Raw genomic sequence first — 27808 nt, 5'->3', positions numbered from 1 at the left:
TTACTCCATTAATTTTACAGTAGCATAACTAACCAACAGCATTCTGTCCACAGTGTGGAAAGTTATAAAAAAGTTAATTGGACAGCAGAGGTGAGTGAATGTTTAAGTCAATGGTGGTGATTGTGGGTGTGGGGCCAAAACTCCTGCCTCTAGACCTCACCAAAGGCTACACCAAGACCCTGGAAATGACTGGACAGTGCCAGTTTATTTTCTTTTTTAAAATGGAAGTGCCTAGATATTATTTTATATTTTTTGCAAAAAAGAAAGAAGGGGTTGCTTGGCTAGCTTTGTCGTGGCCTTGGGGCCTACAGAAATGGAGACACATGCAGCCTCCTAGTTTCATGTTGCCCATCACTGGTTTAAGAAGTAAGCTGTAGGAAGGGCTCTCAAAAAAGAGTCACTAGCATTTTATTATGAGATTACAAATAACAACTAGATGGAAGAAATTAAGACTGGAAGTTTAAAATGAAGGAACATTGTTCTGTAGTAGAAAGGAGAAATGTACAGTAACTCCTTTCTAGAGCTTACTAATATAATACACAAGTGAATAGTCACTCAATTTTTTAGAAAAAGAAAAAGCTGAAATTATTAGTGTACAAGAAACATATCAAGGAACAACATAAAAATATTTGGAGACTTCTAAGTATAGGTCAGATCCGTGCTTCATATCAAGAGCTAAATCAAAATGAGTTGCTATAGCAATAAAGACATCCAGTCATTTTCATCCTAATGAGAGTGGAAATTATAAAAAACAGTACTTTATAATGATTGAAAGAAGACTTGGAACTCTTGATCTGATACTAGTGTTTTTGTTGCTTAATCGTTAAGTCATGTCCGACTCTTTGTGACCCCATGGACCAGAGCACGCCAGGCCCTCCTGTCTTCCACCGCCTCCCACAGTTTGGTCAAATTCATGTTGGTAGTACATATTAGTACATAGTACTGATACCAGTACATATTAGTATGTTCCCCAAACCAATCAAATAATATGTGTTATACTTATTACTTGAATTGGTGATATCACTTTGATCTGTTTCTTTCTACATTATGTTAAAGAAAAGAAATTATTTATCTGACAGGTTAATTTAAGAGAAAATAAAGTACAAGTGATCTGCCCCTTTAAAACTTACTTTCCATTTCAAGCAGCAATGGAGACATATTAAGTCAAAAGAAGAAGCATTGGATTTTTTAAGTGAATTGGATAAGGAGAATATCAAAGCCATACTTTTGAATGATGACACACAGATAGCTCAGGTAAGGGGAGAAGAGGTAAGGCAGCTTTTACAAGATAGTGGCCACAGTCTTATTGGGGATTTATATTGTGATAAGTATAATTGCATAAATTGCCATGGTGAATTGTACTGATTAATAAGTTGCCCTCACATCTGTAGTCATGAGCCAACTGACAAACAGCCAGGAATGCAAGCAACATCTCATTAATTTTTAGCAGTTCACCACCACATTTTATGCAATTGCACTTAGACTGCCTTAATTACATCTCCAATAGGATTCTGGTCATAGTGTTGAAAGATGTAGCAGACGAATTTGGTAAAATGGAGTTAAGTGAGTATTCAAGCAGTCAGAGAGAGTCACTAATATTTTACTGTAGGGTTAAAACTAACACCAACAAGAAGGAAAAATTAAGATGGTAAGCTTAATGTGTTTCAGTGTAAAGGACTTGATTTTATTTCTGTAATACTGAGGAAAAAGCTAGCTTAGCTTTAAAGGGAGAAAAAGCTGAAAATATTTGCATACAGGAACTAAATACCAAGGAACAGCATAAAGTATATTTATAGAGAATTAAATAGATTGGATCTGTGCTTCACATCAAGGTTAAATCAAAATGAATTGCTATAACAGTTAAATCACCCAGTAGTTTTTATTCAAATTGATGCTGAAATAGTAAAAAATAGTGTTTTATAATGGTTAAAGAGAAATATAGAACTCTTGATCTGACATTAGTGAATATGCATGTGCCCCATACCAGTCAGGTAATGTTTTTGATTCATTAAAGATATTTATTATTTTCCTGAAGGAAGAAATGTAATGTGAGAAGATTTCAGTAGTGTTACAGTAGTGTTAGGAAACAGATAGCACAAAATCACAAAGGCAATTCCCAAACAGACCTTAATCAGTTCTGAGCTACAGTATATCACAGAAGTGAGTACACCCCTTCACATTCCATAAATATTTTAGTATATCTTTTCATGTGACAACACTGAAGAAATGACACTTGATTACAATGTAAAGCAGTGAGTATACAGCTTGTATGGCAGTGTTAAATGTGCTGTGACAATGTCCAAATTGGGCCCAAGTAGCCGTTTTCCCTCCCTGGTGTCATGAGACCCGTTAGTGACACAAGTCTCAGGTATGAAGGGGGAGCAGGTGTTATCGCTCTCACTCTCTCAGACTGGTCACTGGAAGTTCCATATGGCACGTCATGGTAATGAACTATCTGAGGATCTGAAAAACAAATTGTTGCTCTACATAAAGATGGTCTAGGCCAGTGGTTCTTAACTTTGGGTTACTCAGGTGTTTTTGAACTGCAACTCCCAGAAACCCCAGCCAGCACAGCTGGTGGCGAAGGCTTCTGGGAGTTGCAGTCCAAAAACATCTGAGTAACCCAAGGTTAAATAGCAGGGACTAAAAAACACACTACAAGACTAAAAAACACACCGCACAGAAACAGAGACAGGATCTGCTCGGCTTTTGCCATGTTTCTGTTTCTCCTCCTCCGCGGCGATGGAGGCACCAGGCATGGTCAGAGAGCGAGAGAAAGGAGCTTTAAATGGACAAATCCTATCCAAATGCCCCTGCGCGCGTGCACACACACAGACACACCACCAATGGGTATAGTCCACCTCCTTTCGTTACACCAAGTCTCAGCAAAAGCACAAACCAAGAGGGAGAAAAAAATGGTGAGAAGGTTGGAAGAAGAGGAGAAGATGGCGGCTCGCATCCGCCACTCTCGCAAGGAGGTGGGGAGGAGGATGCAGCAATGAAGCCGTGGGTGGAGGGGGATAGATGGAGGCAGACAAGGAGAAGGCAAGATGGGCACTGGGCGGGCATCAAGTAGGCGAACAGAAACATACCCCCCACCCAGCCCAAACCCACCCAGAACAGGGAGTTTTTAAAATGTTAAAAAGCAAAAAGTACTGTACCAGGCAGCACAAGGCCTCTTTCAGAATGCACTCTCTAACCGCTGGGACAAAGGAACTATAGTGCACAGAAGCAGCCTCTTTGCTGACCAACAGTTAGCAGTTTCTCAGCCTTTTTTTCCTGTCACAAGTCAAAACAAAATTTTTTGACTGAAGGTGGTCGCAACTTGAATTGATTGCAAGTCAAGGTGGTCATGTCGAGCCACCACTGTACATGTAGGACTAATTCTTCAAAAATGGACATGGCAATTTAAATTTCTTAGCCATTGTTTGATTTCCCCCTAGAAATTAAAAGATTCACAGCAACCCTAAGATCTGTAACAATAAGCAGAAATTTCTAATTATTTATCCTTCTCTATTCTCTCCTCCCTCTCAGTGCTTTGTTTCCTCTGAGCAACAGCTACCTGAGTCTGCACCTAATCTCCCAGAAGTCTGTAGAATAGTGGTTCCCAACCTTGGGTAATCCAGGTTCTTCTTCATAGCCTCTGTGAATGCACATATATGGGTGTTGTCTGTGCCTGCCCTGATGTTCTCGGAAGATTCTAGAGCTGAAAGTAACAATTTAGTGGTGTGATTCCCCCATGAGGCATATGTTCCGCCCACCTTCCCTTCCCCTCAGTTCCTCTTTTCCGCCGAGCTGTTCAGTTCTCTTAGGAAGATTTGAGCACTTCTATTTTTATTCTGCTAAGTTTTTCTAGTTTTTAGCTGAACTTCTTTTAGCTTTAGCTAACCAAACCAACAGTCCTTTTAAGGACAAACTTTCTCTCTACTATTCTTTCTCGTAGTGGGAAATACTCCTTTCTCTCTCTCCCACTTCCATTCCCCCCCCCCCGTTCTTTCTTATGGCCTATCAGTTTCCTTTCAAACACTGTACTTCGTGCCCTAACAAAATTTATCTGACGCTCACAATCAGTGTCTCCTCTGCTTGGGCGAATCTCACCCCACACATTCCTGCACCGCCTGTAAGAATCTCACTCGTCCGGCGCTGAAGCAACGCCTCCAGAGACTCCGGCTTCACCTCTGACAAACCGTGATGAATCCTCCGTCCCCTCCTCGGGACTTGGTGAGATCCCTTGCCTCCTCGATAGGTTCCCTGCTGCTCAGCACTCTTCGGAAGCCCACGGCCCCTGCTCTTCCTGCAGACCCTAAGCAAAAAAAGAAGGGCTTGAAGCCAAAGAACTCTACCAAATCATCTAAACCTCCCCTTCCTCCTTCTAAGAAGAAGTCCACTGCCAAAAACCCCACAGCGGATAAATCTGCTCATCCCCAGTTTCCTCAACCCTTCCTTTCTCCCCCAGTTTTGGAGGAATCTTCAAGGGACCATCATGACTTTGCCTCCGACCAGGAGTACGTACAGCAAATGGTGATTTCTGCTATGGCATCGAGCCTTACACCAAGTTTCGGCCATCCAGCGGCTGTAGTATCATCCAGCCCAGCCTCCGCCCATTCCACCCCTGCAACAGGGAGGGCAGTTGAAACCCAAGTCTCTGATCCCGAATCTCCCACCCGCTCCCCTAGGAAACAAACGGAGAAATGAAAGCATACTTCCCCACAGCGACCTACCACACCATTCGAAGACTTCTTCCCATTCCCTATGATGCCATACCAGTTTTTCGACCCTGCCGTCTGGCAGTCCCACTTTGAGTGATATCACGCTGACAAACAGAAATGTGTTCGTTTCGCCCCTGAACCATCTAAATCCTCCCCTCTCCCAGAGCGAGGATCTGCCAAGACACAGTCACTGGCTCCAACATCATCCCAGCCCAGATTTCCATCATCATGGGAATCCTATACTGCTCCTGATGTCATGGAGCAACCCCATATGCGGGATCAATCCCCTTACAAGCCTCAATGTCATGATACATCACCTTATTCAAAACCTTCCTTTGACAACAACCAGTCTGTCTCTTCCCACTGCTCGTCTCCTGACGTCCCTACCCCCCTCCCCCGACGGGACCAAGGACAACCAACCCTCCTTCCTGTCTGAGGATCTTTCCTCTTACTCTCATTTCATTTCGAAGATGGCTCACACTCTTCACCTTCAGGTGGAGGAACCCTTCCCTCCTGAGCCTGAGCCTGTCTTTGATGACACCTTCCGTGAAAAGACCTCGCCAGTCAGTCTCTCTTTTAATAAATCCATCTTACAACTCATTAAAGTCACATGAGATAAACCTCCCTCAATGATGCAAATCTCCCACAGAACTGAGAGCCTGTATAACTCTCACAGTGATGACATCGGCTTTCTCAATAAACATCCTCTCCCCAATTCCATAATAGTGGAATCTAGCCAGTCTTGAAGTTCCACCAAGTCCAAAACTACCCCCATGAATAAAGAGGGCAGGAAGTTAGATATCCTCAGCAGACGAGTTTATTCATTATAATCTTTCCTCCTTCGCAATATTAACTATCAACCTACTATGGGAGCGTACCAACACTACCTTTGGAACAAGGTTCTCCCTCTTCTTGAGACCGCTCCTGAGTCAGTAAAATCTGATCTTATCGACATCCATGCTGAAGCTATTACCTTAGCTAAGCACCAAAGACTGGTGGCACACCACACAGCAGAAGCTGCATCCAAGACCTTGGTGTCATCTATATCTATTTGCCGCCATGCATGGCTTAGGTCATCCACTATATCTGACGATACTATGTCCCGCATAGAAGACTTACCCTTCGACGGTACTGGCCTGTTCAATAACAAAACTGACGAGACCATGGAGAATTTTCATAAAATGCACAAGACAGCAAAGTCTTATTCTTCACAACAATTCTCCACCTATCCAAGGTCCAACTATCGCTTCACTCAACCCTATTCTCGACCATACTCTCAATACCAGTATCAATGATACCAGCCTTACAAGCAATTTCACCCTCATCAATCAGACAGGTCTTCATTGACCCTGCAGCCTCTTCTGCCTTCCTTTCGTTCCCGCAGTTCGACACTTTGACGCCAACCCCTTCCCAAGAACCAAAGGAAGGGTAAGCCATACTGATTTTATTCCTTCATGCTTCCCTCCCTGTGGGAATGCCCCAACCTCGTTCCAAACCAGGTTGGCACCATACTTACCCTTTTGGGCACTATTACCACTGACCACTGGGTCCTATTATCTCCCAGGGTTATAGAATTGAGTTTCAATCCCTACACCCCTTGGGGTTCGTTTGTCCTACATCCTTTCCCCCTATCCTCCAGGATGAGGTTGCCACTCTGCTCTCCAAATAAGCCATTGTTCCCGTACCATCGGATGATTGGCTCAACGGGTTTTACTCCAAATATTTTACTGTCCCCAAGAAGGACAAGGGACTCCGTCCTATTATGGACCTAAGACTCCTGAACACTTTCATTCGACCCTGTAAATTTCAGATGCTCACATTGGACACAATTATTCCTTTGCTTTCACAGAACAATTGGTTCATCATCATCGATTTACAAGACGCCTATTTCCACGTCTCCATACATTCTTCCCATCAAAAATATCTCTGTTTCCACTTCAACAATGCTGTCTTCCATTACTGTTCCATGCCATTTGAACTTTTTACAGCTCAAAGAACTTTCACAAAATGTATGTCGCCTATTGCCGCCTTTCTGCGCCTCCATGGCATCGCTGTTTACCCCTATATCGACGACTGGCTGATCATTGCAGCGTCATACCACGACCCCATAGCCGCCCAAGACTTCACTCTCCTTACCCTGCAAAGACTCAGACTCAATATAAACATACAGAAGTCCCATCTCCACCACAAACAGATGGCTGTCTTCATCAGGGCCCACATCGACTTGTTACACGCAAAAGCCTTTCTTCCTCACGAAAGGTTTCTAAAGATAAAGGACTCGATTATGCTCTTTTGAACTCATTGAACGGTTTCTGCCCATCGTGCACAGTGCCTTTTCAGCCTCATGGCGTCCGCCACATCACTGATTCTCCACGCCAGACTCAAAATGAGACCGCTCCAATCCTGGTTTCTCGCGCTATTCGACCCCATGTCAGACCTTCCAACCAAGAGACTGCCAGTCACACGCAACCTAGTCACTCAGCTGGCATGGTGGACTCATCTTCCAAATCTGCGAATGGGCAGATCCTTCTTGCCCCGCCAGCCCACCATCCAGGTCACCACCAAAGCCGGCCCGTCCGGCTGGGGTGCCCACTGCCTTTCCCACAAGATCCATGGGTTGCGGTCAAAGCAAGAACAGACGCTCCATATAAATCACTTGGAACTTTTGGCTACCATCAGAGGCTTTTTAAATTATTATTATTATTTAAATTCAACATACAAAAAACAGAAAAAACAAAAAACAACAAAAAAGAATTAAAAAAACTAAACTAGCTCCTCTACTAAACTAAACCTTCCCCCCTTTGGAGTCAGAGACTCCAGCCTCATTAACCCTCCACTTTCCCCGGTTTGGTTTCCAGTGTGTACTGAATAGATATACATATATGATAAAATTTGCCCTATGCTCCTGTCTTTCTCTGGGCCCAAGAGTATATTAGTTCCCAGCTTTGTTTTACGTAGTCTCTTGGTTGTTCCTGTAGTGCTTCTGATAGTGTGTCCAGTTCTATGTCCCATAGCTTCTTTAACAATTCTTCTCTCGTTGGAGTTTCTTTGCTTTTCCATTTTAGGGCCCAGAGTAATCTAGCTGCTGTGAGTATATGCATTAGACAATGCTTCATTTTTTTATCATTAATTCCTGGCATAACATTCAGTAATGCCATTTCAGGCTTTATATCTGATTTCTGCTGAATAATTTTTTTCACTATTTCCCACACCTGCGTCCAATAATTTTTGACTTTTTCGCATGTCCACCACATATGATAACTTCCTGCATTTTTTTTATACTTCCAGCATATATTGCTGTTACTCTCTGGCATTTTTGCTAGTCTTACAGGTGTATAATGCCATCTATAAAACATTTTGAGAATATTTTCTCTAAGATTTGCTGGTTTGATCATCTTATAACTTTCTTTCCACATCTTAGTCCAATCGTCAAGACCTATGTTATATCCAAAAAAATTTGCCCATTTTACCATTGTCTCTTTCACCCTCTCATCCTCTAAATCAGGCTTGTCCAACCTGCGGCCCGAGGGCCACATGCGGCCCAGGTCAGCTCATAAATGCTGTAAGCCGCCCAGAGACCTTTGGGTAGTGTGGGTGGCATGCATATATATATATATATATATATATATATATATATATATATATATATATATATATATATATATATATATATATATATATATATATATATATATATATATATATTATTTTTAAAGAAATTCCAAAGTTTCAAGTTACACTTCCGGCGCTTGCGGCCGGAATGTGGCCAGGGCACGTCACAACGGTGGGGGGGGGGGGAGAGGGAAAGAGGGAAGGAGTGGGAGGGGAGGGGACAGGGGGGCTGTGTGACTGCATTGCACTGTCCCCGTCAATAGGTGGACCCCCTCCTGGCCCCATAAAGCTGCCAGAGTCAAAGCTGGCAGCCTCTGCTGTCTGAGATCGCAGCTGCCGGTAAGTGCACTTGGAGTGGGGCTGCGGAGGATGGCTAGGGCTGCCCCCCATGCGGCCCAAACCAAATGTATGTGTGGCTCAAACCAAATTTTCATCTTCTAATGTGGCCCAGGGAAGGTTAAATGTTGGACACCCCTGCTCTAAATCATATTCTAGTAAGTATGTATACATTTTAATTTTTTCTCAGTATATATCCACAGTCTATCCACCTGTACTTTGCCCTCAAAGAAACCCACAGTCCTATCTTTTTTATACAGTGGTGCCTCGCACAACGAGTGCCTCGTAGAGCGATGAATTCGCTCTACGAGGACGCTTTTGCGATCGCTACTGCGATCGCACACCGATGGCCCCAATGGGCGAAAATCGCAGAGCGAAGGTCGGTAAGCGGTTCGCGTACCGACCTTCGCTTTGCGACCCACCGATCAGCTGTTCCGCGGCTTCAAAATGGCCACCGGAACAGCCGAAAGGGCCGGGTGCAGCGTTTTCGCGCCCTTGGTAAGCAAGTGGAGGGCGCGAAAACGCTGCCGGAACAGCCGAAATGGCTGCGCGCAGCGTTTTCGTGCTCTCCCCTTGCTTACCAAGGGCGCGAAAACGCTGCACCCGGCCCTTTTGGCTGTTCCAGCGGCCATTTTGACGCCGTGGAACAGCTGATCGCAGCCATTTTCGTGCCCTCGTTCAGCGAGGGGAGGGCGCGAAAATGGCTGCCGGACCCCAGAAGCATCGCTGAACGGTGAGTTTTCAGCCGATTTGGAACACATTAAACGATATTTAATGCGTTCCAATGGACTTTCCCGTCCCGCTCAGCGATGTTTCACACAGCGAGGGTTAATCCGGGACGGATTAACCTCGCTGTGCGAGGCACCACTGTATCTTGATTCTAATTTAACCATTGACCACCAATCACAAGTTACACCCAATTTTTTCAAGCTCTTGTTTGTCCTTAATCTTCTGTTCTTTAGTTAACAGATTTTCATATGTGGTCAAAATTCCTTACTGGTTCAGGACTTTTAATGTGAACTCTTCTATAGGTGCCACCCACAATGGGATTTTCTTATAGGTTTGTGCTTGAAATTTTTGCCATACTATCCCTAGGCCTTCCTAAGGATATGTTCTCCAAAATGTGAGTGTTCCTTATGTCTCCCGTACCATACATATATGTGCCATCCCATTTTTATATCATGTCCCTCCAGTTTCATAAGTCTTTGATTTTCTAAGGTTATCCATTCTTTAATCCAAGTCATAGCGCATACCTTATAATATAATAACCAATTCGGTAGACCCACTCCCCCACTTTCTTTCAGATCTTGTAGCAATTTAAGTTTTATTCTTGGCTTCTTAGATTTCCAGAGAAAATTTGATGTTAAGTTGTCAAATTCCTTAAAATATTTAAAATTCATTAGTATTGGGAGATTTTGGAACAGGAAGAAAAGTTTTGGTAAGATCCCATAAATGAGAGTTGTAGTTTGCTCCATTCCTCAAGATTTTTCTGAAAATCTTTCTGTATTGCTAAATAATTTTCTTTCATTAAATTGCTTGGGTTTTTGGTGATGACCACTCCTAAGTATTTAATTTTTTTCACTGCCTCAAAGTTGGAGTTCCGTGTTAATTTTTCAACATCTTCTTTCTTTAGGTTTTTTGTCATAAATTTTGTTTTTTGATAATTTACTTTAAATCCGGCGACCTGTCCGAATTCTTCTATGACTTTCAGTAACCCTTCAAGATTTTCCAAAGGATTTTCTAGTATTATCGCTATGTCATCCGCATACGCTTGTAACTTTAATTCTTCTCCTCTGATTTTAAGTCCTTTAATTGCCTCGTTGTCTCTAATCTGTCTGTTGAGTATTTCCTGGAACACACCTTAGGACCCTTTAGAGACTCACCCCAGCCCCCCCCCCCCCGGGGGTCAGAGGGGGTGAAATCACCACCTTCTGGGACTCTTGAGGCTTGGGAAGCTTCAGAGGAGTCCCAGAAGCTGGCAATTTCCCCTCCTCTGGCCCGGCAGAGGGGCAGGGTGAGCCCCCAAAGGGTCCTAGGGTGTGTTCCAGGACCCTTTGGAGACTCACCCTGCCCCCCCGGGGGTCAGAGGGGGCAAAATAGCCAGCTTCTGGGAGTCTTCTGAAGCTTCCCAAGCCTCAAAATACTACCAGAAGCTGGCGATTTCACCCCCCCCCGGCCCCGCGCGGGGGTGGGGGAGTGTCGCAAGGGTCCTGGAAGGCTCACTCGGACCCTTGCGACACTCCCCTCACCTGCCCCACGGGGCCAAGGGGGGTGAAATCGCCAGCTTCTGGGAGTCTTCTGAAGCTTCCCAAGCCTCAAAAGACTCCCAGAAGCTGGCAATTTCACCCGTGCTGGCCCCATGGGGGGTGGGGGAGTATCGCAAGGGTCCAAGTGAGCCTTCCAGGACCCTTGCGACGCTCCCCCATGGGGCCAGCGGGAACGAAATTGCTGCCTTCACTCCATAAGACATACAGACTTCCCCACCACCACATTTTTTGAGGGGGGAAGTGCGTCTTATGGAGCAAAAAATACGGTAATGCTCAGTTATCATTATGCACTGGACTTGTGTGTGTGTGTTTAGTCGTTTAGTCGTGTCCGACTCTTCGTGACCCCATGGACCAGAGCACGCCAGGCCCTCCTGTCTTCTACTGCCTCCCGGAGTTGTGTCAGGTTCATGTTGGTTGCTTCGCAGACACTGTCCAGCCATCTCATCCTCGGTCGTCCCCTTCTCCTCTTGCCATCACACCTTCCTAACATCAAGGTTTTTTCCAAGGACTCTTTTCTTCTCATGAGATGGCCAAAGTACTGGAGCCTCAGCTTCAGGATCTGTCCTTCCAGTGAGCACTCAGGGTTGATTTCCTTTAGAACTGATAGGTTTGTTCTCCTTGCAGTCCAGGGGATTCTCAAGAGCCTCCTCCAGCACCACAATTCAAAGGCATCAATTCTTCGGCGGTCAGCTTTCTTTATGGTCCAGCTCTCACTTCCATATATCACGACAGGAAAACCATAGCTTTGACTATTCGGACTTTTGTTGGCAAGGTGATGTCTCTGCTTTTCAAGATGCTGTCAAGATTTGTCATCGCTTTCCTCCCAAGAAGAAGGCGTCTTTTAATTTCAGGGCTGCTGTCTCCATCTGCAGTGATCATGGAGCCCAGGAAGATAAAATTTGACACTGCCTCCATATCTTCCCCTTCTATTTCCCAGGAGGTGATGGGACCAGTGGCCATGATCTTAGTTTTTTTGATGTTCTTTGGGATTGGGATGTAGACTGATCTTTTCCAATCCTCTGGCCACTGTTGAGTTTTCCAAACTTGCTGGATGCACTGGACTTATTAAAGTACAAATTGTTTTTTGTTTGCCTTAGTTTTTTTATTTCATTTGCCAAGTTATTCACTAAATCATAACAATTTTTGCCATAATCTATTTACACTTGCCAGTTGAAAATCTATGAGCACTGTGAGGTGGTTGTCCAGAGATCCCCACTGTAATTGCCAGATCTGTTGCTAGAATGGAAAAATGATTACAAATTGTGAAACATTCTATCAGCAGCATGATCCCTGTTATGGTTCTGTGACTGGCCTTTTGTGCATTCATGCAATTCATGTTCTATCCCTCTTGTCAATGCACTGTCCATACCTGTTTTTTCACTTCGTTTCTCCATGCAGTTGCTATGCACAGGAATTAAGTGGGAACAGTGAGTCTGTGCCCCTTTAATATGCACAGCTGGAGTGGGGGGACAGGGCTCTTGCCAAAAGCTTTCTCAGCTCAAAAATTTTCCTACATTGAACCCTTGTGTGGGAAAGCACAGGTGGCCACTCAGAGAATTACCATTACAAGGAAATTTGTCTTGTCTGTCATAACCACACTAGAGTGTAATTTTGTGTGCAAAAACCTTGATGTGCCTACTTCTATGATCTGTAACTAGTAGCAGTGAAAAAATATACTAGCTCAATTTCTTGTCTGTTCTAAGGAGACAGTACAGTTTGTTACATCAGTTACATTATCCCAATACATATAAAAATATACATCTTTTATGTTCACCACTTTTTTCAGTCTGGTGTTTGTCTCAGCAGGTATTCACATTCAGCTGGCGAGAAGACATTCGTCCAGGAGACCCCCAGCATACAAAGAAATTTTGCTTCGATGCCATTTCCCCCAGCAGCCCAGTGACCCTCTTTGACTGTCATGGAATGAAAGGAAATCAGCTCTGGAAGTACAGGAAAGTAAGTGCATGTATGACATCATGTCATTATGATAATCTGTGACATGATGAACTATTTTATTATTTGGTCCTCTGTATGCAGTGGAAGGAAACTGTGTTATTACAGTGGTGCCTCGCATAACGATGTTAATTGGTTCCAGAAAAAAAACGTTATGTGAAAACATCGTTATGTGAAGCACCATTTCCCATAGGAATGCATTGAAAACCGATTAATCCGTTCCAATTGGAACGGATTATCCGGTTTCTTCCCTCCGCCCCGCGGCTTGGATCTGACCCATGGCGGCTACCTCAGCCATGGCTGGACTCCCTAGAGTCCGGCCATGGCTGGGGTAGCCGCTGCGGCTCAGATCCAAGCTGCGGGGGGAGGGTGGTGGGATTGGGATGCCTTTCAGGCATCCCGGGCTTGGATCCCACCAACCGCCGGTTACCCTTTAAGCGGCGGAGACAGGCTGGGGGGTGGACCGGGGAGCTTGAAGCCTCTCCGCGCCGCCTACCCCGGCCGTTCTCGGACTTCCAGAAGTCCGAAAACGGCCTGGGTAAGCGGCGCGGGGAGGCTTCAAGCTTCCCAATCCACAGCCCAGCCTGTCCCCGCCGCTTAAAGCCTCCTTGCGCTGCCTAGCCTGGCCGTTCTCGGACACCTAGGTGTCCGAGAACGGCCTGGGTAGGCAGCGCGGGGAGGCTACCGGCATCGGAGACAGGCTGGGGGGTGGACCGGGAAGCTTGAAGCCTCTCCGCGCCGCCTACCCTGGCCGTTCTCGGACTTCCAGAAGTCCGAAAACGGCCTGGGTAAGCAGCGCGGGGAGGCTTCAAGCTTCCCGATCCACCCCGCAGGCTGTCCCCTCCGCTTAAAGCCTCCTTGCGCTGCCTAGCCTGGCCGTTCTCGGACACCTAGGTGTCCGAGAACGGCCTGGGTAGGCGGCGCGGGGAGGCTACTGGCATCGGAGACAGGCTGGGGGGTGGACCGGGAAGCTTGAAGCCTCTCCGCGCCGCCTACCCCGGCCGTTCTCGGACGCCTGGAAGACCGAGAACGGCCTGGGTAAGCAGCGCGGGGAGGCTTCAAGCTTCCCGATTCACCCCCCAGCCTGTCCCCGCCGCTTAAAGCCTCCTTGCGCTGCCTAGCCTGGCCGTTCTCGGACACCTAGGTGTCCGAGAACGGCCTGGGTAGGCGGCGCGGGGAGGCTACCGGCATCGGAGACAGGCTGAAGGGTGGACCGGGGAGCTTGAAGCCTCTCCGCGCCGCCTACCCCAGCCGTTCTCGGACTTCCAGAAGTCCGGGAATGGCCTGGGTAAGCAGCGCGGGGAGGCTTCAAGCTTCCCGATCCACCCCCCAGCCTGTCCCCGCCGCTTAAAGCCTCCTTGCGCTGCCTAGCCCGGCCGTTCTCGGACACCTAGGTGTCCGAGAACGGCCTGGGTAGGCGGCGCGGGGAGGCTACCGGCATCAGAGACAGGCTGGGGGGTGGACCGGGGAGCTTGACGCCTCTCCACGCCGCCTACCCCGGCCGTTCTCGGACTTCCAGAAGTCCGGGAATGGCCTGGGTAAGCAGCGCGGGGAGGCTTCAAGCTTCCCGATTCACCCGCCAGCCTGTCCCTGCCGCTTAAAGCCTCCTTGCGCTGCCTAGCCTGGCCGTTCTCGGACACCTAGGTGTCCGAGAACGGCCTGGGTAGGCGGTGCGGGGAGGCTACCGGCATCGGAGACAGGCTGGGGGGTGAATCGGGAAGCTTGAAGCCTCCCCGCGCTGCTTACCCAGGCCGTTCCCGGACCGAGAACGGCCGGGGTAGGCGGCGCGGAGAGGCTTCAAGCTCCCCGGTCCACCCCCCAGCCTGTCTCCGATGCCGGTAGCCTCCCCGCTCCGCCTACCCAGGCCGTGTCCGAGAACGACCGGGCTAGGCAGCGCAAGGAGGCTTTAAGCGGCGGGGACAGGCTGGGGGGTGAATCGGGAAGCTTGAAGCCTCCCCGCGCTGCTTACCCAGGCCATTCTCGGTCTTCCAGGCGTCCGAGAACGGCCGGGGTAGGAGGCGCGGGGAGGCTACCGGCATCGGGGACAGGGTGGGGGTGGATCGGGAAGGCTTGAAGCCTACCTGCGCCGCTTACCCAGGCCGTTCTCGGTCTTCTGGAAGTCCGAGAACGGCCTGGGTAAGCGGCGCGGGTAGGCTTCAAGCTTCCCGATCCACCCCCACCCTGTCCCCGATGCTTGAAGCCTCCCCGCGCCACTTTCCCCAGCCGTTCTCGGACTTCCAGGCGTCCGAGAACGGCCGGGGTAGGCGGCATGGGGAGGCTGCCGGCGGCAGGGACAGGGTGGGGGGGTGTCCGCAAGGCTTCCAGGCAAAGGCCTGGAAGTCTTCGACACCCCGGTACCCTTCCCCCACCGCCGCTGAGAGCCTTCCGAGCTCTCAAAGGGCTTTCTCCAATATCGGAGGGGGCCCTTTGAGAGCTCGGAAGGGAATTGTCGGCAGGGGACGGTGGCTTCGGGGTCCTTCCGAGGCCGCAGCCCACTGCCGACATTTTCCCCCAGCTGAGTGGCGGGGCTTCAAAGCTCCCGCCACTCAGCTGGGGGAAAATGGTGCCTATGGGGAAAAATCGCAAAGTGAGATATTTGAGGAGTGATTTTAGCACTTCCAATCACCCACTCCCAGTGAATTTCCATGGCCAGGCAAGGATTCAAATTCAAGTTTCCAGAGTCCTAGTCCATCACTCTATACGGTGCACCACTTAGTTATGGCAATAAAGGTAACACAGTCCAGCCTTCTGCCTCAGGACTCTATATTCGACCACACAATTTTATACTTGACTGTCATTTAATAGTTATCATTTTAAGGGTTAGTTGTGTTTTGGGTGGGGGGTGGGGGTGGCCATCCATGTAGCATCCCAGGAATAAAGGTATGGGATGCTATTTATACAGATGACAAAAATACTTAAAATCAAGAATATTAAATGGCAGCCAAACATAAACAATGTGCAGTAGAACAAACAAGATAGAAGGGGATGGAATATCTTACCAGCTGGAACAAGACATCTTTCCAAGGAAATCTCTAGGCCCACGTCTGATCATTGAGTTCCACCCTATAATACCATGAACATAATGGAATATGTGAGACATTTCAGTATATATTTCAGAAATATGGAAGGATTAACAAGATAATAGCAAGAAAACAATCTTTCTTCCATGAAATATGGTTTCAGATGAGGTCTAGGAGAGTAATACACTAGGTTTGGATGTGTGGAAGGGGCTTTCTTTGCCTCATAAAATGGTCTTTTATAACTCAGTTGTGGAGACTTGTTTACTTAAACCTTATTCAAACCAGTAAATCAAAATCAATAAACAATATACATGATCAGAATTGGTAAAGCATGCAGCACACAAGAATGCTGCTTCCTATATAAAAACTGTGTTTAGTCGTTTAGTCGTGTCCGACTCTTCGTGACCTCATGGACCAGAGCACGCCAGGCCCTCCTGTCTTCTACTGCCTCCCGGAGTTGTGTCAGGTTCATGTTGGTTGCTTCGCAGACACTGTCCAGCCATCTCATCCTCGGTCGTCCCCTTCTCCTCTTGCCATCACACCTTCCTAACATCAAGGTTTTTTCCAAGGACTCTTTTCTTCTCATGAGATGGATATAAAAACTAGGATATCCAATGTGGTGTAGTGGATAGAGTTACAGAGCAGGACTCCAAAGGCCTGTGTCTGGATCCCTGCTAAGCCATGGAAGGTCATTGGGGTGTGGAACTGGTAAAACAACTTCTTAAATATCTCACTTACCTTGTAAGCCCTGTTAGAGTCATTGTAAATCAGATCCAACTTAACAGAACATAACATAAAATAAGAACTGCTGTTCGTCAATAAATTATGAAATGGTAGGTACTTGTTTCCTTAGAATTACGTTACAGATACCCTTGTACATTCTCCAGTTTCACAAACTGTTTACTAATGCTCATTTCCCAGGACAAGACCCTTTACCACCCTATAAGTGGCAGCTGCATGGACTGTAATGAAAGTGACCGAAAAATCTTCATGAACATGTGCAATCCCTCATCTCCAACACAGCAGTGGATATTTGAACACACAAATTCAACAGTCCTGGAAAATTTTAACAAAAACCTCGATCTTTAAAGACTGTCTGTGTATGTATGTACGTATGTATGTATGTATATATTACAATTATAGTTTTTACAGGAAAATGACACATTTTGTAAAAGAATAATTTTTTATAAAAATAAGGTAAAAGGGAGTATCTCAGGAGAGGGTGTGACTATCAGGATGGTCTCTATTTTAATGATGCTGCATTTTGTGATTTGGATAACTGAAACCAATTAGTAAGTATACTAGAAGTTTGCATTGCTGTTGACAGATCTTGAATTCTGATTTTCAGAGGCAGAATGGTGTCCTTCCATAGTATTATGGAACTGTGCTATTAAAGTCACATATTAAACTACCACTTTTTTTCATAGGGTGTCATGAATGCTGCAATACATTGTCTGAATGTCAAAATGTGGAGCTAGACTACTATCAAAAGTATATTATATCTCAGTCTAAATGATTAAGGGCATAGTTGACACTAGCTCATTACACTGCCTTTTATTCTGGTTTTACAGTGTCTTTACCCCTCTTTTCATGCAGTAAGCATCAGGAGTAGGTGCAGGTAGGCTGCCTTCAATTGTCTGCCTCACCTAATGGCCAAGGGATGTATCTCTTTTCCATAGAACTCCTTGCTTTTTTTCCATAGGGAACCTTTTTCACTAACATTTCCTCTTTTCTTCCAGCAATTCCTAAACATATCTGACAATTCGTTTTAAATTACTATTTTACAATTTAAATATAACATAATATATATCAAGTGGCATATGATCCCAGTGGGGTGGGGAAATTTATGCTGCAAAGTGTCCATCGTACTGATGGGCATAGCTGAATAAAACCAAAATTTTAAATGAATGTAAATGTATATAATTTGATTTTGCTATTCCAGACTCATACATTCGAGTTCTGTTAGGTATCAATTAAAACAAGCAGTGCATCTCCAGAAAAGGTTTTCTAATGAATATTCTAAAAAGTTATTATTAACTTTACTATTAAAAAGTTATTATTAAACATTAAACTATTTGAATAAGTGACACATGCACATAAGTAATTCAGTGAGTGGTATAGAGCTGCCATTCTCAGCAGGGGCCATACACGATTTGTAACTTTTCTATCACTTTATATATATATATGAAACTAAATGGGCAGATGATACATATATATATACATATATATATACAGTGGTGCCTCGCATAGCGAACGCTTCGCTATGCGAAGAAACCGCACAACGAGGGGTCCCGGGCCATCGCTGGAGCGTTCGCTCAGCGATGGCCCCTATGGGTTTTTTTCGCTATGCGATGATCGCACGGACGCGATCAAAGCATAGCGAACAGCTGATCGGCGGTTCCAAAATGGCCGCCGCTAAAACAAAATGGCGACCGCTGTTTTGCCTCGCTAACGAGGCATCCAAAATGGCTGCCGCAATGGAGGAAACTCGCAGAACGGTGAGTTTTAAGTCCATAGGAACGTATTAAATCAGTTTTAATACGTTCCTATGGGCTTTTTTATTTCACTTAACGATGGATTCGCTGAGCGAGGGTTAATCCGGAACGGATTAACCTCGCTAAGCGAGGCACCACTGTATATATGTATGTGTCTGTGTGTGTGTGTGTGTGTGTGTGTGTGTGTGTAATCTGCCCATTTAGTTTCATGCAAGCATTAATAAGTGGTTAATGAATAATGACTTCTGCATAGACAGAACATTTAAAAATGTGATGGGGATGACTGTATATAATCCTGTACACAAATAAGATCAGTTTCAACCTCTTGACTTTAAATCTCATCTTATTTGTCATTTTAATTCAGTTTGCCTAGAGGCCAAATAGCACAAATTTCTTGTGTTTTTTCCCTCTTTCATAAAATATTTTCTGTTATGAGCAACTGCAGTTTCAGATTCATGTATCCTGCTGCCAGCCTGTTACAAACTAGAGAGGCTAATTTATACAGCTCTGAAACCCTGCTGCTACAATAATTGTTCCATTTTCAAAAGACTGCAACATTAGAATCCAGGGCAATGTTATGCTATTCCATTGTACAGTACTCTACAATACAATTATTCTTTTTCACATTGTTTCATGGTGGAGAACATAATCTGAACCTCCCGTATTGCAAATATTTGTAGGTTTACTTCAGTTGATGATCTACACCTTCAAATGCTTGATGAACCTGGCCCATGATGCTCAGTTGCATACTGTTGTTTTACCATCATTTCAGTAATATATACATATATGTATATATTCATATGTGTGAGAGAAGGAAATAATATACCAGTTAAGCAAATCCGGTGTCTCACAGATAATCTATTTAGTTTCTTGGTACCAAGTTGTTGAGCTTGCACAAAAAGAATTAAGGCTGAAATCTAGAAAGCATCTCATAAAATTTAATTCCTGGTGAATGTGTGAATGACCATGTTTAAAATTGTAGAGTAATGCTCATAACCTTCCCCATCAGTATGAACCTAAGCACTTTACTGAATTTGGTACCCAATCTGGTAGCAAACAGGTGCTATTTTGTTTTTCCAGTTCTACCTCACTAGTCTTTTACTGGTTATCCGATAACTTTTCATTGGACATGCAAAACCTTGGTACATGCACAGATTTGGTTACTTATTCTACAGGAAATACTCCACATGCAGATACTTTTCATTGACCACACAGTATGGGAGAAATCAGGGACTATGCAGGATATAAAGATTTCTTTGCCCATATTAATGCTTCTGATTATGCTCTTTCTCCATTACTAGTTCTTTCAACACTTTGAACATTTGTGGGCAATCGTTTTCTTAAACTGGAAAGGTTCAGTTCCTTATTTCATAGACTTATTGGTAACATAGTATGCCAACTCCTGAGGTTTTAAAAAAATGAAAGAAGAACTGAGAAATTTAACATCCCATGTTTTCAGTTCACTATGCATCCAGGAAAGTGGACTGCTAACCAGATCAGGTATAAATATTTAATGGCTACATTTACCATTGATAAATTAAATCAAAGACCCTATTTGATTAACCACAATCTTATTACTTCCAACAGCAGTTTCTAGCAATATTTTTTCCTGTGGAAGGAAACTTTACATTATCTAGCCTGACAGAAGTCCTCAGACTTCAAAACTTGCACATAGTTGCAGATTTTCCATTGGTGCTTATAAAGGTATTGGGTGTCTCTGGATTTTGGTTTTGTTTTGTTTTCATGGACCAACACAATTGCCTTTCTTTTTACATATCCTTTCAAGGATAATCTATAAAGCCTATTTCCATACATGCCTCTGTGAAAAGCCAAGAGGAGATGCTGCTGTCTACTGACACAGATGAACTGGCTGTCAATTAAACTGTCCATGGAGGAGTTTCCATTTAAAAAGATCAAACAGAAATATGGAATCTATATGGATTTTTCAAAAAATGTCTACAAGCAGATTCTAGTTTTCTGCCTCATAAATCTGTCCTGAAAAATGTAGGTACATAGATGTTATTCTTCTTTGTGATTTACTGTATTTTACCATATATACGAACCCCCAATGTATAAAATGCCCTCTAATTTTGACTTTTGATGGAGGTGGAGGAGCAGTTAATGGGCAACTGCTCCTCCACTTCCACCTCCTGCTGCTGCTGTCTCTGTTGCCCAACCGATTAGCTCCTCCAGTGCGACTGCCGGGGCTCATCTCCAGCTCACATCACTGCCTTGTCCCCTGCCCTAAGGAGATCGTGGGAGGTGATCTGGTGGCGGCAGCAGGAAGGCGCACCCGAGTGTGCACAAATGCTTGTTTGCCTCTGCCTCTGCCTCCTTCTACCTCCACCACCGGAGGGGACAAGGCGGTGATGTGAGCTGAGCCTGTCAGTCTCAATAGAGGTGGTGATCCGGTAGGTGGGGAAGGCAACAGAAGAGGCGCTCAAGCCCATGAGAATGCTCCTTCGCCTCTGCCTCCTGCTGCTGCTGCCTCAGGGCCACCAGAGGGGACAAGTCGTGAGCTCTGGAAGAGGCAATTGGGTAGCAGCAGCAGCAGCAAGAGGCGCCTGAGAGAGCGTGCAACTGTTTCCTTCTGTGTATAAAGCAACACTCAATTTTTCCTCTATTTTAGGGGAAAGTGTTGTTTTATACACGGTAAAATACGATAAGTAATGTTTTCTATCACAATTTATTTCTTAATCCTTTCAGAGTCTGATCTAAAATATGTGGATGAATATGGGGCTGCGCATCCTCCTTTTGTCAATTTAGTCTCATCTTCTGTCTAGTAGTAATGATTACCACACTTATTTATTTGTCATTACACACAGGGCTCTTTTCTCTTGATATACAGTGCTATAACTGTAACTCAAAATGGTTGTAAGTCAAAGCACCATTTCCCATAGGAATGCATTGGAACACGATTAATCCATTCCAGACAAAAAAAATAATCACCCAAAAAAACCACTCCAAGCCCCATCGAAACATGATGGGGCTGAAAAATAATCTCCAAAACCCACAAACCCCACCCCCACACAGCCAGCCCTATTGGAACACGATGGAGGAAACACACACAGAGACACACAGCCAGCCCCATCAGAATGCAATGGGGCTGGGGGAAAAAATCAAAAAACCACACACACACATACAGCCAGCCCCATTGGAACGCAATGGGGCTGGGAAAAAACACACCAAAAAAATTAATAATAATCACAGCACAGAAACATATCTCCCCCAACCCAAACCCACCCTGCAAAATCCTGTAAATGTACTCACCCAGAAGCAGAAAGCAGCACCAGGCAGTACAAAGTCTCTTTGCAAACGTGCACACACTAACTGTTGGGGCAAAAGAGCTACAAAGAAGCTGTTTGCTGACCAATGGTTAGTCCTTTAATTTGAACTCTTCACCTTTTTTCCCTGCCTCTTTTGTTTGCAATTCGAAGTTCCAGTCGCAAGTCGAAGCAAAATTTTGCAGCCAGAGCTGGTAGCAACTCAAAATGGTTTTATGTCAGGACATTCATAAGTCAAGGCACTATTGTAGTAGATGAGAGATCATAAACTTAACTATTTTTGCCATCAAATACTTCTGTGGAGGGTACATGAAATATTAAATAGGGTTTAAAAAATTACTTGAAGAAGGGGAGAATACACTGTTGAAGATGTACACAGTTATTCTCTGTGATATCCTGGGAAGCACTGGAGTAATGTCCACATTTGTTGTATAGCCTAACATTTTAAATAACTTTTCCTTTCTTGTATCTATTAAATTATTAAATAGATAATTCCAAACCATATTCAGGTTTCAGTTCCCCAACAATTTTTCTTAGAATGTGGTTACAGAGCTGGAAGTATCAAATGTAGCAGAAAAGTCAACATTTGAATGTTACAGCAGATTTTAAACAGTTGAAGCCAAGAATCCATTTCATAGTATTAATGCTTGTGCAGCACAATTTTGGCTTGATTACTTTGTTTCCAAGATAACAGATGATTCAGCATTTACATAATGCTTCAGTGTTACATGTTTTAGGTACACAATTGTCTTGCAGACTGAGCCAATATTAGTGCCGTGCTAGGAATGAGATGAAATAGTGACTTGCTGAAAGCTATTTGGATACTTCATGTCTCAGAATTTTGAAATAAGTCACTCTTTGCAGCTGTAGACCCATCAGTGTAAATACATAGGGGTCATGATAAAGAAACATCATGATCCATCTGCTATGGGTCAAGTTTAAATGGTTTTTAACCAAAGACATTCAGCAGTTAGAACTGGAAAATATAAATGGAGGAATCTGAGCTGCTAGCAACAGAGAAAGTGAATGACAGCTGAAGACCCCAGTAAAGCCTGGGATCTCACATGGACATTCAACTGCTGAAGCCCTGGGGAAAATTTAGTCACCACTGACTATTCTTCTCCTTGTACCCACAATGCCAGGCATTTTGCATAGGTGTATGACAAAGTGAGATACTTGCACTGTCATAGCAAGTTAAGATTCAGATTATGGAATTGTCTTTCTTCTCATCTAGTTTAGTTAATTTACCAGACACTTTAACATTAAGATTGAGTGTGTGTATGGATGAATACCTGCACTCCTCTTGTAGGGGCTTTGATCAGTTAGGTCAGAATTAGCATGCCAGGGTTTGTCTCTCCATTTCCTCTGCCTATTTTCTTAGCTATGGTGGTACAGTTCCACTGACAACTGGCCTTTGTACAATTGGTACAATCACCTGTGGACAAAAATAAAATCCTGTCTTCCACATCCTCCAGACCACTGACACTGTGCAGTCTTCACCCTATGTCATAATCTTGTTTCTTTTCCCCATTTTGGGGAATTGAGTTTTTCCACAGAGATATGGAAATGCACAAATACCATCACAGACCTCAACAGAAATTAAGACGTAGTGTCACCAGAAAGGCACAGGGTGGACTGAGCACCTTTCTTTCTGCCTTTATTTGAGGATAGAGTGGGTTAGAGGACTGTTTCACATCCCTGATTTATATTTAAATTTTCCCGTCCATAAATTTGTAAATAAAACAAGACTTGCATGCATGATGGTGCACCCTCTGGAAAAATCACTAGTTAACAGAAGTAGAAATAAATATTGCCTCCAGTATTGTTAGTATTTGTAACTAAGATTCTTAATCACTCTGTCTGACAGTATCAGACTGCTAGTATTGGGTTTTTAAAGAATAATGGTATGTGCATTGCTAACTTGTACAACAGCTCTTATGGTTTTTGCAATCAGGAGCAGTTATATTGGATTCTTGGACATCACTGCTACTTGAAATGTGATTCTTCATAGCAAACAGTTTACATATCAGAGCTCCCAGCACAGAAAGCTGTGACTCAGATATGGTATCTCAACTCAGTTTTTAATATTTGAAATAATGTGGCTGAGATGTATGAACAGGAATTTTTCTTTTCATCTTAGTTAGAGGGAATGTACCTGTCTGCTTCAGAAAACTTTTATGTTCAAGCACACTCCTCTGGGATATAATGCAAAATAATCAGCATCATTAAAATAAAGAAGTGCCTTTTAAAATGCAAATGTACAGCAGATGCCGAAACTTGAACAATTTCCTAGTGCCTTGCTGGACAAGAGTGAAGTGAGGTGTGAAATGTACAAGAGTTCTGTGCCATGCACAATTAGCCCTGTTTGGAGGAGATATATTTTTGTTTACCCAATTTCAGGCTCCCAGTATAGGACAGAAAGATGCTGGTCTTTATTTAGAAAGCAAGGAAATTCATTAATTCCTATCTTTCACTTTTAGTCAAAGGGAATACTTGAGAGAGGAAACATGCATCTCTGCAAATACAAGGGGGTTAATCCAGTCAGAATGTACCAAATGTCTAGTGATCTCAGATGCCGGCACACAAACATATAAGTTTCACCACAGAGAGTCCATTAAGGTAACTCAAATTAGGTTAACAGGGTAGCTTCTATAAGGGGCACAGTTTTTTAGTCATATTTGCCAGTATGTGATGTAAGACATCAGAAAATAAATTAGAAGTTGTTTCCACTTCATACATGAGTACCTTTTCATACCTTTTCACAGTGAAAGCAAATGAGTCTACTAGCATCTTAAAGATTCACAAGTTTTATTTGGTATATGCCTTCATAGATTCCAGCCCATGAAAACGTATCTCAAATAAAAGTGTTAGTCTTAAAATACCAGTAAACTTTCTGCTGCAACAAAATAGCATGGCTGCCTTCTCAGCTTTACACATTGGTTTTTGTTTCATGCAACTGAATAAAGAAAGTTAGACTGTTCGGAACAAGAAAGCTGAAGTACCAATAAGTGTGATACATACACTAAGATGTTTGAAGGGTACCTGCTTGAGGGTACAATCACCACATTTTGTGGCTGTATTGCTGCTGTAGACCATAGTTGGGGCGTGTCTTCATCATAAGCTCCTGTACATCATCAAAACAGTTTACAGTGGTGCCTCGCATAGCGATCACTCCGTTGAGCGACGAAATCACTTAGCAACGGAGTTTTTGCAATCACAAAAGTGATGGTCCCTATGGGTTTTTTTCCGCTTTGATGATCGCGGGGAAGAGATCATGGCAAAGCGACCCTTTTTTAACAGCTGATCGGCAGTTTCAAAATGCCCGCTGGGAAAACAAAATGGCCACCCGCTGTTTTTCCTCGCTTTAGAGGTACCGAAAATGGCCGCCCCTATGGAGGATCTTCGCTTAAAGATGAGTTTTTAGCCCATAGGAACGCATTAATCACGTTTCAATGCGTTTCTGTGGGCTTTTTAATTTCAATTAGCGATGAAATCCCTTAGCAATGTTTTTTCCGGAACGGATTAACGTCACTAAGCGAGGTACCACTGTATTTCCTTACTGGATTAATGTGTTCATTTGACTTACATTTTTCATATGGGGCTCTGAGGCAACAATACTCACAAGAGAAAAGAGTATATGATATATAGAAGACTGCTTTATAACTTAAGGACTTGCTGAATACTGATGCTGACATAAACACCACTTACACTAAAGTAGTATCAGGGGTCTGGGATTAAGCCCTCTTAATAACAACTATAATGTATTTTTTATCAAAGATAGCTAAATGGTGTCAAAGATAGAACTGAACGCATCTTTGTCTTGATTCACTTCTAGTACAGCCTGATCTCATGCCTTCTTATGCACAAAATCATTTAATTGCAAATGAATATTGTAACTTGTGTAGAATTATAGCATTTGTTGTTCAAAGGCTTAGACATCTATCCACTATGAAGAGTTCTATAAAGTTTCTTGACACATTATAAATATTGAAGCAATTTTACTGATTATGATTTGATTGGAAAAGTTAAATTTTGAAAGTTGTGTCAGATATCATATGCATAGGGGTGTCCTCTCAGCTTTCTGACTTTGCAGTTGTTCCATGGGTGAACAAATTCCCAATTAAATGTCATGGTAAAAAATGCATGTAAAGGGGCTAGTTTTAAGAACACTTCAGATGTGCAGGAGTGAAGGACTAGGACTCAGGAGACTGGGTTGAATTCTGGCATGGCCATGGAAACTCACGTCTGGGGGTGGGGTTTAGAACTGGTAAAACCATTCCTTAAATACCTCACTTACCTTGAAAATCCTCTTTAGGGTTGCTATAAGTTGGTTTCGACTTGATGGCACATAACAAGTCTCACTAATCATTGCTTTTCGCCTAAAGATGAAATAAGAAAAAAGATAAATGTTTAAATTCAATCCAATAACAGTAATCTCTCTGAATTTTTTTTTCTGAGCCTTCCTAGGTTTTAAGTTGAATTGAGTGATTCAAAAGCACTGTTGGGATTGATATGAAGAGGTTTTTTATCCCAAAGAAAGAAAATTAAATGAATGAATTTCATGACATTGCATATAACAGAACTAAGTGTTAGCTCTTCCAACATAATATCAAGTGACCAAATATATTTTGAGGAGCAAGAGAAGGAGAAAAAAAGTTACAGTTATAGAGACACTCTTCACAGACTCTAGTTGTTTCACACCTTGTAAAATGCATGCTTAATAATTCCTTTGAAATTGGATGTTCTGGTGTAATTATTTTGTACATTTTGGGACAGTGTCCTATTGTGTTGGGGGAGGTAAATGATGTCTAGCACTTTAATGTAGAATCATGGATGAACCGGAAATCATTTGGATGTAAGATCTAGTGTTTTTAAGAAATAATTGGACTTTTTTAAATAATATGTTTAAATTAAATTTTTATTGTGTCCTTTTTTGAAGACCAGTGGAAGTGTTTTTTTCTGTAACAGCCAAGGCATGTTTTTGTGGATGTGAAAAGAGGGACTGACTACACTGAAAAAACTAATCAAATATTCTGGATCTAGCAGAAGTGGCTTTGATCATATTACCTTCCAAAGTACCATCTGGAGCAGTCTTAAACCTCAGTTTACTCCAGATATTGACTTGTTTTTTAAAATACATTTTTGTAAGAAGTACTTTCTGTGAAAATGGTATTATACTTGAAAATCCTGAATATGAAGAAACTATCATACAGTCATGCCATTGCTTGTTATTACATAATAAATGTCAGTCACTTAATAAATGGGAGTTTTATGAAGTATTCAGCCTATTAAAAGTTGGTTTGTTTATTTAAAACCAGCTTTACATTTCTCAGAAAAATGTTGAGAAAAATTCACCATGGATTTGGAGTTAGAGGAGTATGGTGAATATACAGAGCTGCCAGGTCTGCACTTCGAGAAGGCTGCTGTGTCTTACACACTGAAAACAAGGGGAATAGGTTAAAATTGCACATTTTTATCAATGCAACAAGGATGGCAGCAGCAGCAGCATTCATTGCACTGTATAAAGTCATGTGCATCCCGAATTTGTCTTCAGTCAGTGGTGATTTGCCACTGCTGATGACATTATTCCATTTGCATGCCAGGTGCTGCAGAAGAAGATTTCAGCCAAAATATCACTACACACACTAAAACTTAATTATGTATAGTATTCTGTGGAAATCAGTAATACAGGTTTCCTCTTAGGACTTAAAACATGGAATCCCAGCAAAGAAAAGACAATGAGGAGGGGATGCCTGAATTTCACAGACTGATAAATTAAGAAGTTAAAAGTAGCATGGAAGGAGCAGGGTAAGGTACATGTGGTTTGGCTACTCTTTGTTACATGCTATACAGACTGGTAAGGGATAACACTGACTTAGACAACTTGTGAAGCAATGAGAAATGGCTGCCTGCAGTCATGTCATGTTTCAGAATTTAATGCCAGCCTGTCAATACATCCAATCCAAGCAATTTACATGCCGGAATACCAAGTCTGAACAGTCAATGAGGAAATAACCTATTAATTTACAAAACACATACGATATGTAAACACATTTATGACAGATAATATTCCAAGTCTTATAAAATTTTAAAGGGAATAAATTCATAGCAAGAAATATCATTAAAAGACAA

At 43.4% G+C, this 27808-nt stretch overlaps 1 protein-coding gene and 1 long non-coding RNA gene across 12 annotated transcripts in view; one reads left to right on the top strand and one right to left on the bottom strand.

Annotated features, from left to right (window-relative positions):
• The window catches only part of GALNT10 (polypeptide N-acetylgalactosaminyltransferase 10), a 91359-nt gene extending 74038 nt beyond the window's left edge, over positions 1-17321 (top strand). For 3 of the 11 annotated variants that reach the window (XM_078385613.1, XM_078385612.1, XM_078385611.1), the window contains exons 12-14: positions 1144-1254; positions 12731-12880; positions 16819-17321. In XM_078385613.1, coding sequence (XP_078241739.1) covers positions 1144-1254; positions 12731-12880; positions 16819-16986 — 429 coding nt within the window. In that variant the 3' untranslated portion in view covers positions 16987-17321. Of the gene's footprint in view, positions 1-1079; positions 1255-12730; positions 12881-16818 lie in introns of those variants that run through there. The other 8 variants (XM_020796949.3, XM_072990029.2, XM_072990028.2 and 5 more) reach the window with 3 other exon arrangements.
• On the bottom strand, positions 242-27808 carry LOC140704451 (uncharacterized). The gene is made up of 3 exons (XR_013541833.1): positions 22969-27808; positions 3162-4303; positions 242-2463 (listed from the first exon to the last, which is right to left on the bottom strand). It is a non-coding gene; the product is annotated as an uncharacterized LOC140704451 (long non-coding RNA).

The sequence above is a fragment of the Pogona vitticeps genome, chromosome 2, assembly GCF_051106095.1.
Source record: "Pogona vitticeps strain Pit_001003342236 chromosome 2, PviZW2.1, whole genome shotgun sequence".
In the NCBI taxonomy this organism is placed as follows: Eukaryota; Metazoa; Chordata; class Lepidosauria; order Squamata; family Agamidae; genus Pogona; species Pogona vitticeps.
This window is presented reverse-complemented; position numbering and strand designations above follow the sequence as displayed.